The following is a 13,130-nucleotide window of genomic DNA, read 5'->3' as shown; positions in this document are numbered from 1 at the left end:
TGATTGGTTTTCTTGCATTTACAAGTATTGTTTTCATTGCAAAACCATATGTTGGTTACTGTAATAGAAACTATTCAGTTAAAAAGTATAACCTGGGAAGTATAAAAATCCCAGATAAAGTCAGTGACAAACCACTGGTAGTTACCAAAGGTCGTGAAATGTTTTGTGGAGTCACCAAGGTTTAAGCTTGTATACCTATGTATTGCAAATGATTTTGGGCACAGGATTAGTTATGTTAATATAATAGTAAATAAAGTACTTCAGTTGCTTTGTGTTGTTTGTAGAAATGTTAACAACCCCACTGGATATACTATTATTTAGCTGTTATTATATAATAAATATTCCAGAACTGAAAGAAGCTTCTTGGATTAGAAGCAAAATGTTTTCATGGAAAAAACAGTCCAGTTGCCTTTTGAAAAGCATCTTTGGGACAACCATGATCTGGATGACTGAGAATCTCCATAAACGCTCCAGTCAAATGTTAAGAGCATAATATGATTTGTAGCTTTCACTTCACTTATATGCCTTGAACACATTTCACTTATGTTGGATTTAAAGCTTATTCTTAAATAATTTAACCTTAATTTGGTGAAGTATTTCAATTCTGATTTTAGGAAAGATTCCCCTCCCCAAACAGTGGGTAAAAAAAATTACCCAGTTTGTCTTAAGTTCACTGGCAGTGTTATCAGTTGTGGCAGCTGTCAGAATTTTGTTTAATGTTGTAATTCTGGGTTAATAAGAGAATTCCAACTATCGGCTTTCAACACTACAACTGTATACTAGTAGATGATTCAATATTGATTAGGCCTAACCTTTTATAAACAACTTTATGAGGCTTTGTCATAAATATAAAATTAGGAGAACCGGAATAAGTTTAAACAGATTAGGGATAAGTAAATATATAGTGCTTGTTATCAGTAACTTATCCTTCAAGGTAACTTATTTGTTATGTGTACTTTAATACTCTTTTGAAGATACCAATAAGAAATTGCATAATTAAGGAACTATGTAAAAATACTTTTTTTTCTTACTATAAGGTACTAGGGCAGGGGTGTCAAACTCTCAATGTCACATGCTGTATCGTGACTTTTTTTACATTGCCGGCAATGGGGTGGGCGCGGTTTCACCATGACGCATCCGGCCCTGTACTAGGTCATTCCAAATTCAGAGGCAGCAATATGAAAAAAAAAAATCTCATATCTTCCAGGACAATGAGAGCTACTTAAAATTCTTTGCCAAAGACACAAATGATAGAGTTGGACTTGATAGCATTTAATCTTGACAGACGATGACTACTATGAAATACAACTTAGTTGCATTTGTTCATGCTCTAATAACATATTTTGACTATTTCAGTGTGTTACAGTAGGTAATTGGAGAGCATCTGAAAACTTCAATTGCTACAAACTGGCTTTCTAACTGGAGCAGAATACAGTGATCAAGTCACTCCAATATTTACACTTTGGTACTGGTTGTCAAATTATTTACCAGATTTGATTGAATGTATTGGTTGTAATCTTTAAAGTATTTGCTCCCCTTAGGAACATACTACTTGCCAGCTCCTTTTAGAAAGGGTGTCAAGTTACACCTTTAATATAGGTTGTCCTCAACTAAGCAAGAAAATTGTTAAGTTAATCATGTTTCCCATTTTACAACCTTTCTTGTACAGGTGTTAACTAGGTTAAGTTAGTAATGCAGCTGTTAAAGTAAATCTGGCTTCCCCATTGATTTTGTTTGTCAGAAGGTTGTAAAAGGTGACTCTGGGACACTGCAGCCATCATAAATACATGCTAGTTGCCAAGGTCCTAAATTTTGATCACATGACCATGGGAATGCAGCAGTGATTGTCTGTATAAAAATGGTCATAGGATACTTTTTCCAGTGCTATTGTAACTTTGGTCATTAAACAAATGGTTGTAGGTTGAGGACTACCTTTACATATTTTCTTATATCTGGTATTGGTTTTTCATGGCCCCATGTTTTTAATTACTAGATTGTAGTTGCGGATTTATATTAACTTTTTGATACATCACATTAGCAATTTGAAGAAAGTAGTATTGAATTTAAGTCACATTGATTTTCAATCTCAGTACCAGTTTTTTTGATGGTCAGGGGTATTGGAATGTTTCAGGCATACACTTAACTCATATACTTCAGTGCAACTTGTCTGAGAGTTAACTTACATGTTTGACATGATGCTGCCACTGCCTCATGCATTATTCTTAGCACATGCATTTTGCTGATGGGCTACCTATCTAGAAGAAGCAGTAATGTTAAAACAGCTTTCTAAGCAAACAGTTTGTAAAATTTCTAGTACTAGAGCAGGGGTGTCAAACTGCCTGCACATGGGCCGGATGTGTCACACGGAAGGTGCGCCCACCCCAGCTCCAACAAGGGGAGAAAAGTCACAATATGTTGCGATGCGTCACGTGACACGGTGAGTTTGATACCCCTGTACTAGAGGAAACAAACTGGTAATCTATGAGGAAATAACACTTTATTATTCTGGTGAAATGGAAATAAAGGGTTAACTGCTACTCATTAGGCAAGCAGCCAAAATGCTAAGGGAACTCGAGTACAGTTGACTATTTGATATAATAAGGGGAAAAAGGAGATAACCATTATAATTTATAAATAAGCAGAGAGAGGTTTTGTTTGTAAAACTCTTAAAACTATATACCGTATTCTGAATTTCATACAAGGTTATTGTTGAATGGAATTTTAATTATTCATAATCATATGGCTCTCTGGCAAAATGAAAGGCAGAATATAATTCAGTTCTCCCCTTAAAAATAAGATACTATGTTATCAGGAAACAAGGTGATAGAGGAAGTAAATTTAGTCTAGAACATCTTTATGTTTGTCATTTTGGGATGCTGGCACTGAGATTTTCAAGTATATTCTCAAAATAAACTTACGGTACATGAAGAGACCTGATTCATAAAATTACCAAGAGTCGGACAAGACTAAATAGGTAACAGCATAATCATCTGTGTACTTAAGACCTTACTGAAGAAAAGAGTTCTGAGCTGTGAAGTTTGTTTGCTTCGTTATTAAACTTGTTACTTATTGCAAGCAACACTGTCTGGCATCTTCTGCAACCGTTTAAATTGTTTTCTATGATATCAAGAGCAAACTTTAAACATAATCCAAATATCTCCTTGATTATGCAAATGTTATTAAAAATGGATATAAATGATATCTAATATTTATATTAGAAAAATTAGTGAATACTGGCCCCTTGTCACCATAAGAAATGGTAGAAGGTTTTAAAAATCTGAATTATAGAAAATAGTTTATGGATAAATTATTTAACATTAATGCTTTGTTATGAAATGGGAAGGATAACTGAACGGCTCAGACCATTGATACAATAATTTTATCAGTGCTAAACCACTTAACAAGGTTAAGGTTAAAGTTTCAAACTATATTCTAGGAAATACAGTTGAGACCAGAATTTCTGTTGCTAAGCAAGGCAATTGTTAAGTGAGTTGTGCCTGATTTTATGACCCTTTTGACACAATTGTTAAATGAATCAGTGCAGTTGCTAGGTGAATCATACGATTGTTAAGTGAATCCTGCTTCTGCCATTAACTTTGCTTATTGGAAGCCAGCTGGGAATTTCACAAATAGTGATCACATGACCTCACTAAGTGTTATATTAAATAGCTAAATAGCTATTTAATATAGCTATATAGCTATATAGCTATAACTAAATAGCTATAAATAAGTATTTAATAGAGCCTGATAAATGAATAATAGAAATGATTTTGTGTTCTATAAATACATTGATTAAATCTTTATAGAGAGCCAGTTTAATGTCGTGGTTAAGGCATCAGGCTAGAAACTGGGAGATGTGAGTTCTAGTTCCGCCTTAGATTTAGATTTAGATTTTATTAGATTTATATACCGCCCTTTCCCGAAGGACTCAGGGCGGTTTACAGGGCATTTTAAAATCACACCAATATAAAATAAAACCCCAGTTAAAATTCTCAGCCTGGGTCAGAGAGCTCAAAGAGCCAAGTCTTCAGGTCCCGGCGGAATGAGCGTAGGTCAGGGGCAGTCCTGAGCTCCACGGGCAGCTGGTTCCAGAGGGCAGGCACACCCACAGAAAAGGCCCTCCCCCTGGGTGTTATCCGCTGGCAATCTTTTACCGCCGGCACCCTGAGAAGACCCTCCCTCTGCGAGCGTGCTGGACGAAGGGAACTTGATGCTGGCAGCAGGTGTTCCCTCAAATATCCCGGACCCAAGCCATTTAGGGCTTTATAGGTCATCACCAGCACTTTGAATCTCACAAAGCCAGCGACTTTGGGCTAGTCATTTTCTCAAGACTAGGAAAGAGGCAAACTACTTCTTAAAAACCTTGCCAAGAAAACCACAGGAACCTGTCTAGACAGTCTCCAAGAATCGGACACAATATTACTATTGTACATTTTCTTTGTAAATTATCAGCTTCCAAAGATAAACGTAATTGTGTTGCTTCATCAGTAACGGGTGTGGTCTAACATTTCAAAGGTTAGGCATATTTTTACTTCCTGTTGTCTTTGCTACATTAACTGTCATGTTTAATACTCAAGAGGCCAGTTTTCCAAATACAGTTTTCTAATGAAAAGAAAAAAATTGCCTTAGCTAAACATAAAATTTGTTTATGAATATTTATAGATATAAACATCAAAACCCTTGTGGTCATCACTGGAGGCTTTTAAGAAGTGACTGGACAGCCATGTGTCTTGCTTGAGCAGGGGGTTGGACTAGAATACTTTCAAGGTCCCTTCCCACTCTGTTACTCTGAACATTCTGAATGTTAATTCAATAGAACGTGTTTAAGTTAATTAACCTGAGTGACAACTAGACAACAGCTGAAGATGAAGATGCTTTCATTGTAGCATAGCTAGAGAAAAATTATATAGTGGCAGTATGTGCTATTGAATATAAAATGGCTCAATTCTGATTGGATTACTTTTGATAAACATTTTTTATCCTTTAAGAACCACAGAATCTTTATTTTCTTGAATAGATCTGTACAGTAGTAAAACACCATTATATTTTGCTGTATTAAATATGCAATATTATACTACCAGAGATGTTCAATATTTGATAGATAAGTATTTATAATATATAATGAAGGAAGTGTAATAGAATAACTGGCGGGAGCCAGTATTTTATTGAGACATTCTTCATTAACCTGATTTGTATTAAAAAAAAATCTCAAAATGGAGAATTCAGAAGAGTAAGAAGAGAAATACACTACAGTGAACAACCTCCATCAAACCAAAGTTTACACTATCAAAACCTAGCATCTTGGCTACTAAGTGTGGCATGAATATGGTATCTAAGAGAATTTATTCTAGACTGAGCTACTATTATATTAATATTATTAATAGGGGTCTTGACTGATGTTGGAGTGAAACTGAGGAACATAACACCACAAATAGAGCAAAAATATTTCTTCAGATTTAAGAGCAATTTGCTTTCCACCTCTTTACATTAGCATCATTCATTCCATAATTTAAATAATTATTTCCCATTTTAAAATCTGAAAAGCAACTTTTTAATCTTATTTTAATTTCAAAATAGAAAAGTAAAGAGCCCTTTGATATGGTTTAGGAGGTTTAAAGTTCAGAAAAAAGTACAATAAGGATATACAGGTAGTCCTCGACTTATGACCACAATTGACCCTAAAATTTATGTTGCTAAGTGAAAAATTTGTTAGGTGAGTTTTACCCCATTTATGACTTTTCTTTGCCTCATTGGTTAAGCGAATCACTGCAGTTAAGTTGGTAACACGGTTGTTAAATGTATCTGGCTTCCCCATTGACTTTGCTTGTAAGAAGTTTACTAAAGGTAATCACATGAACCCAGGACACTGCAACTGTCATAAATATGAACCAGTTGTCAAGCATCTTAACGTAAATCACATGACCATGAGAATGATGCAGTGGTCATAAGTGTGAAAAATGGTTAAGGCCACTTTTCAGTGCCATTGGTCACTAAATGGTCTGTTGTAAGTCAAGTACCTGCAGTAAAATAGTTGTGCATGCCTCTCTGTATCTTTCAGGATTTTTCCTTGCGTTTATTTGGAAAATGATGTGATATAATGTAATTCTCAGTAAACCATGGAGACATTCATTCACTTAATTGAAACCTTAGGTGGAGTTTGTTTGAAAGATACATATCTCACTAATATACCAGTATAAACAACTCTGCAAACAAACATTGTTGTCTTGTGTCCATATTTAAAATGGGAAATATCCCTCCTCCTGGGGATTATGTTGTTTACTTTTTTGAAAAAACAATTATGGCCTTAGCTGCACGTAAGCATATATCTGGTTCTCGACTTCAAAGTTTGAGTGGTAGAGGGATTTGTAAAAACATTCTATTTTGGCTGGTATTCTCCCAAGTTGTTTTGGCATATAGCCCAAAGTATAACTCAGTTTCTCAGTTTTGCACAATATAAACATATTTGTATTAAACACAAGGTGAAAGGGAAGGAGTCAGCATTACAGCTATGGTTGTGTTAGACAGGATAGTATTCCAGAAATGGTTTTTAGCTTCTACATTCCTATGTAATTTCTAAAGTATAAACAAACAGCATTCATTCTATACTATTATAGTTCTATATTACTTTCAAACCGCTTTTCATGGAAATCACAGATAGATTATTTAACTATAACATAGGAAAATAAACTTTGGCAACTAATGCAATTGGATGAGGTTGGAATTTTACAGGTCTGAAGAATGAAATTGCAAACATTTTTATTTGAAATAGTTTTAGGACATTGGAATTGAAATCTGCAATGTATTATATAGTAAGCCCTCCAGTTGCATGATATCATGTATGCTTTTACACTAATAAAAATGTCTACTGATTTCAAGGCTAAAATATAAAATTTGAAAATCTACCTTTTTATCCCCATTTAAGTGGCAATAGTTTAGTTAGATGCACATGGAGCTATTTTGTGCCACATCTGGAGAAAAGCTCCAGTTCAGGACTGAAATTTGGACTACATTACAAGACAGCTGCCATCATTATTGAGTTAATATTTGTGAAACTCATAAAAACTCTAAATATTTTATATAGGTAATTACTGTAATTTACATATAACCTTATTTTTCTATATAGTTATGCTAAACATGGTATCACTTGATAAACTAGCCGCTTTCCAACAAAATCCTTTCTTTAGAAACCTGAAAGATAATCTGTTTTCTTCTCTCCCCTGAAATATGTATAGTTTTATATAGGCAGTATTGTAAAGCTCATTAGATTTTAGTAGCACTCAGTATGATCGGATAAAATTACATTGCTTAAAGGCATACAATGTTTGGTAAAGGGAAAAAAGGGTTGGGTTTTGTTTAGCTTTGCATATTTTTTAGCTTTTATTGTTTGAAGCTCTTCTGTAGAACAAAATGAGAAATAGAGTAGTTGATAGAATGTATTCAGATATTTTCTCTCCTGTTTTGTGGAACCAATTTCTGCCTTCTGCCCTAATAGCTTTGATCCAAAAAATGTTTTCTAGGCAGGTCTAGACCTCTTATGACACATAGTAAAGGTGTCCATGAATTTCCACTTCAGTAGCTGCAGAGGCCAATATAATGCTTAATCTTTTTAGATTTTTAAGAGCCTTCAGACTAAGATATGGAAGTGAAAGAACACCTGATGTCTCATTCTAACCTCCATAACAAGATAATAAAGCAAAGAGGCAGCCAGGTGGATATGCCTTGTTTTGAGGGATGATTTCTCAGAATAAAGTATTGTGGAAAGAATATGTTGTTACTTACCTGCTATTCATCAAATCAGTAGAAATAGTCTTCCTTACTTTCTCCCTGGACAAATACAGTAAATTCTTAAGTCATTGATTACCTGTTTTGATGAACTCTTAATATACCTAATACTTCCCGAGGTTTGATAAACTTGTTTGGCATTTGTTTATTCACAAATGGTTACTCTCCTTTCAGTTTCTTGATTCTGTTGTATTTTCATATCACATTTTGATCTGGACTTGAAGCTTGAGTGTGATTTTTTTAAAATAATATCAATTACTATAATTTATCCCCATTTACCTAGTGTATTTGAGTCTAATAGGAAAGAAGATGAAGGAAATCTACATTTCTTGTTCTTTTAGATATATTGATATGTATTTCTTCCAGAGACATAATTATCTTGGATTTTCCCCTCTATCAAAGTTAGCAGGAAGAGGAAAGTAATGACAGAAATAAGATGGTCAGAAATATGTGCTTTTGTTGTATAACATTACCACCCAAACCTGATTTTATTATAGGTAACATAATTCAGTAGTTTTCAGATTGTCTGTAAATAGGGAATCCAAGTGTATTAAGTTTTCTTCTGAGGAATTCTGTCTGTGGCAAGAAATAGTGGGTTTTGTAATATCGAACACCCAATTTACATGCCTTTGATTATGGCTCTTTCACTGTACTGTTAGTATACTCATTTCCCTAGGTGTTAGTGAACCATCTTCAAGTAGACTGTTGTTTTGTTTTATAAGTAAGAAGCATTCAGAAAGCCTTGAGAGTAATCCACATAGTATACAACAAAGTTCTCAAAGTTAATTTTGGCAATCTTGCTTAAGTCTTCAGTTTTAAAATTTTGCATTGGATTTTATTTTTTGTACCTGATAAACTGAATATTGTGATTACAAAGAATTCACATCCAGTTTATTAAAAATATAGTCGACACCTCAACTTACTGAAATGATGCATTGGAAAAGAATTTTTATGAATTATAAATGTTAGTATTTTTTTCCTGGATTAAGAAAAAGGAGGTAGTACAAAACAGAAAAATGTGGCTTTGTATTAATATTTCATGTCTTCAATTTTATTTTTTTTCTGCCACTAGCAACATGACAACTGAAAAGAGTTTAGTGGCAGATTCTGAGACTCCTAAACAGCAGCTCCCAAAAGAGGAGGAGGTGGTTGCTGAACCTGGTCCCCAGGAATATCTTCTGGAGAAAGCACCCGAGGGGGATAATCCATCCAAGAAGAAGCTGAAAGCATCCAATGGTGACACACCCACCCGAGAGGATCAGAGTAAGAACAAAGAATGCAGTTCTGAAACTCGTGGCCTGTCACGCTTATTTTCATCACTCCTCAAGAGGCCCAAATCTCAGGTATCAGAGGAAGAAGGCAACGGGGCAGGAACAAAAGAACCTGGTGAAGAACACCAGAAAGAGACTGATATAGAAGTTGATCTTGATGAAGAGATTTTGCTGAAAGCCCCAATAGCAGCTCCTGAACCGGAACTTAGGACTGATCCATCTTTAGATCTTCACTCACTCAGCAGTGCAGAAACTCAGGTAAATATCATGTAAATGTAATACGTTCCAGCTGCTTAGATTTCTAGGGAGATTCCTCTTAATATTCTTCATATGACCTTAATTTAATATAGTTTATTTAGTAATTTAGTTTAATATAAATAAAACAGAACATATTTTTATGGGGACTTTCATGAGTTTTATTCCCAGGAAAATATAAATGCTCTATTACACTAATATTGAAACTGCTGTACTGCCTTCCAATTCCAATTCAAGGAATTAACAGGGCCTTCCAGTCCCAATTCAGGGTGCACAAAGTGTCACAAAGCTTGTGTCAAAGATACTTGCAGTTGTCCCCATCCTGTCTTAAATTCTGGCACGGATATATCTAACATCCACAAAATGTCTGCTTTTCCAGTGATCGAGCCATAATTGAAAACAAACTGCCTTTTGAGTTGAGGCATGCTGCTCATTTGCATACGGATTTTAGATACTTTTTATGGTGCTGCTTTATAGTTTTTACTGATTATGTGGGTGCCACTTAGAGACATTTGGCAGTAGGCAGCATGTACATTTGTAAAATAATTAGTCCATATTTTACAACTTTATTTTGAAGAAGTTTGTTTAGGTTCAAGTTGTGAAATGTTTCACATCTTTAAGGTGTAATTTATGGAACAAGGTATTTTGTTACATTTTAAATTATATTGGAAAAGCTATATAATGGCATTTAAGTTTAATACATGTACATGCATGCGTGCACGCACATGCACACACAAACACATATCAATCAGCTAAAGAGTTTCCTGGTTTTAAAATGTTTTACTTGTGAAGTATTTAAGTAATAAAGATTTATAAAATACTAATATAAACACATAGGAAAATGTTTTATTTATGTTAGAATATTTTAATGATTTCAGCCTGCTCAAGAGGATAGGAGAGAAGATCAGGACCAAGATCTAGAGGACATAAATCTTGAAATTAAGGAAGAAAAAGAACAGGTGGAGTGTTCCAATACAGGTGAAAAAAAAGAAAACAAGGGAAAGGTGGAAAAAGAATTAAAGAGTTCTTCCAAAACTGTAAGAAGACTCCGGAATAGCATGCATTGCAAGATTACCTTACTGGATGATACAATTTTTGAGTGTTCGGTGGATGTAAGTATATTTATATATTACTGATTGTTTTTCTGAATTGTAACTATTATGGAGGGGGGGGAGGAGAATGTGATTGGCCTGATCGAGTGTATCTTTTTGAAATGATATAACACCCTATTTTTCCCTATAGTAGCCTAAACAAATCCACCCTATCTTTAAATTACAAACTTCATTTTTTTAAAAATTGCATTGATAAAATAACTGTTTGGAGGAGCCACTATTTTATAATTTGCCCCAGGAATTTGGTTAATTTTTTTTAGCAATCAGTGGCTTTTTATGTTTAATATGTTGGGAATGAATGACATCGGGTGTAAGGCAAAGTGACTTAATATTGGTATGGAAGGAGCTGATTGGAACATACTACAGACGTCTTTGAGCCTAGCTAAAAACATAGTTGTTGCACCTTTAAAGCTACGGATAACAGAAGTTGCATATGATACACTACCTTGTCCCTTTTGCTTGACTGTTGCACAGATTGGGAATTAAGTATTACTGTTCCTTTTAAAAGTTCATTGATATTTTGAGTCACTAATTAAATCTAAATGCATATTTATGGCCAGGTTTTCTGTATTTCTATAGCTGATTGAGCAAAGTCATTGTTTTAATTGACTTTACATGTTTTAGTTAGTGTATGAATGTTACATTATTATATAGTGGTATTAAAAATAGTGCTATTAATATTATTTTACCGTTACTTTATGTGTCTGTACCTTTGAAGTGTAATCTTTAATTCTACATGTAGAGAATGGAAGTTGAACAAAAACGCCAATTTGGAGATTCTTTTTTCATATGGGAGGCTCAGTGGTAAAATCGTGATTTCACTGTCTTACATTCCATCTGTATCATCTTTGATTAAAGATCCTAGGTTGAAGTCCTTGGAGAACTGCTACTAGCAGAGAAGACAACAGGCTGATTATTTAAAGCAGCTTTTTATATCCTTTCAGCCTGACATCTGTTTGTGAGCTGGGAGGGAAAGGCTTGCTGATGCTTGAAGGAAAAAAACCACCCATCAGTGCCTCAAGGAATGCTCCTATATTGATTTATAACCTTTAGACTGTAGTGGAAACTTACAGTTTGGCCATCAGCCAAAATCAGGTTTATGAAATTGTGGAGAAATACAGATGAAATAAACCACCCATAATTCAACTATCTATTCTGTCCATTTAACTATTTTTTTAGTATCAAGTGATTACTAGAACTTCCATGGGTTTGTTAAAAATAGGCTGTGCCAAATAAGTCATTTTTATTTGCTTTGCCAGTTTACAGTGGCAGTTGTGGCAGTCCCAATTGCCATTGTTAGGTGACTCCTGCAGAGTTGCAGCATCCTGGGGTCATGTGCTTACCATTTGCAATGTACTGATGGCTTCTCCAATGACTACTTCTTAGAAGTTAGTAATGAAGATAATCACTGCTGGTCCCATGACTGTGGGAAGGTGTGATCCTCATAATTGCAAGTAGGTCGCAACTGCCCAAATTGTCCCATGACCACTGGAACACTGTGGCAGCCTGGTTGCAGCTATGAGGACCTGCCATAAATGACCCTTGTTCAATGCCATCATCACTTTGAATGGTCGTTGAACAAGTGATTGTTCAATGTGGACTACCTATAGATGGAGTGTGCTTAGACTTCAGTAAGGCATTTAATAACATTAATGATATATATATTGGCTGCCTATCTTACCACAGGGTAACTCACTGCAAGATTCACAATTGGTTAAATATCTGTACCTAATATGTGAAGAAAGGTATGCAAAGTTAGGAGAATTGCTAACATTTCAGAAGATAGCTTCAAGGTTCAGAAGGAACTATACACTTGAATATTGGCCCCTGTCCAACAAATGCTGTTCAGTGATGAAAAATGTAAGGTTCTGAACCTTAGGTAAAGAAAACAGGTACAAAATGGGTGGTACTTGGCCAAACAATAGTATTTGTGAGCAGCATTTGAATGTCTTGGTAGACCATAAATTAAGCATGAGCCAAAAGAGCCATGTAGTCTTGCGTGGCATTAACAGAATTATAATGTCAAGATCATAGAATTGATTATTCCACTCTGCATTACACTGGTCAGACTGCACCAGTGTAGTGTAGATGAAATTACAATTCCCGTAACTTTGATGTGGTCAGACTGCATTTAAATTACTGCTTTAATTTTTTGTCACTACAAGGCAAGATGAATGCTAAGGAACTAGAATACAGAGAAAAGCAGCAAAGATAGTCACAGGCTTAGACACTGTATTATAAGAATTGGATATGTTTAGTTTAAAGAAGAGGAGTCTAAGGAAACATAACTGCAACCTTCCAATACTTTAAATAACTATCCCAGGGAAGAGAGTATAGATAGTAAATGATTAACAGCTTTTATCAAAGAAAGACTTGAGTCTCAAGTATGCTTGTATGCCCATTCATGAAATATTTATTCATTCATTAATTCATTTATTTATCTCCCCCACCTAGGACCAAAGCTAAAAATAAACCTTTACTATAATTATCTGTAATTCTGTATAGAAAAAATGCCAAACTATTTGTATTTTTCTACAGAAACATGCCAAAGGACAAGATCTTCTTAAGAAAGTATGTGATCACCTCAACCTTTTGGAAGAGGACTATTTTGGACTGGCCATATGGGATACCCCAACATCTAAGGTAAGAAAACTTTACACAAAAATATTCTTAATAGGTCATTGGAGGAAATTAATTTGCTTAAATTTGG

General features: G+C 34.8%; 1 protein-coding gene across 16 annotated transcripts in view; it reads left to right on the top strand.

Annotated features, from left to right (window-relative positions):
- Window positions 1-13,130, top strand: part of EPB41 (erythrocyte membrane protein band 4.1) — a 103,047-nt gene that overhangs the window by 42,709 nt on the left and 47,208 nt on the right. For 14 of the 16 annotated variants that reach the window (XM_081335086.1, XM_081335085.1, XM_081335096.1 and 11 more), the window contains exons 2-4: window positions 8,855-9,311; window positions 10,187-10,420; window positions 12,959-13,063. In XM_081335086.1, coding sequence (XP_081191212.1) covers window positions 8,855-9,311; window positions 10,187-10,420; window positions 12,959-13,063 — 796 coding nt within the window. The remainder of the gene's footprint in view (window positions 1-8,854; window positions 9,312-10,186; window positions 10,421-12,958; window positions 13,064-13,130) is intronic. The other 2 variants (XM_081335089.1, XM_081335084.1) reach the window with 1 other exon arrangement.

This window comes from Vipera berus (genome assembly GCF_964194415.1).
Source record: "Vipera berus genome assembly, chromosome: 9".
NCBI classification, from domain to species: domain Eukaryota; kingdom Metazoa; phylum Chordata; class Lepidosauria; order Squamata; family Viperidae; genus Vipera; species Vipera berus.
This window is presented reverse-complemented; position numbering and strand designations above follow the sequence as displayed.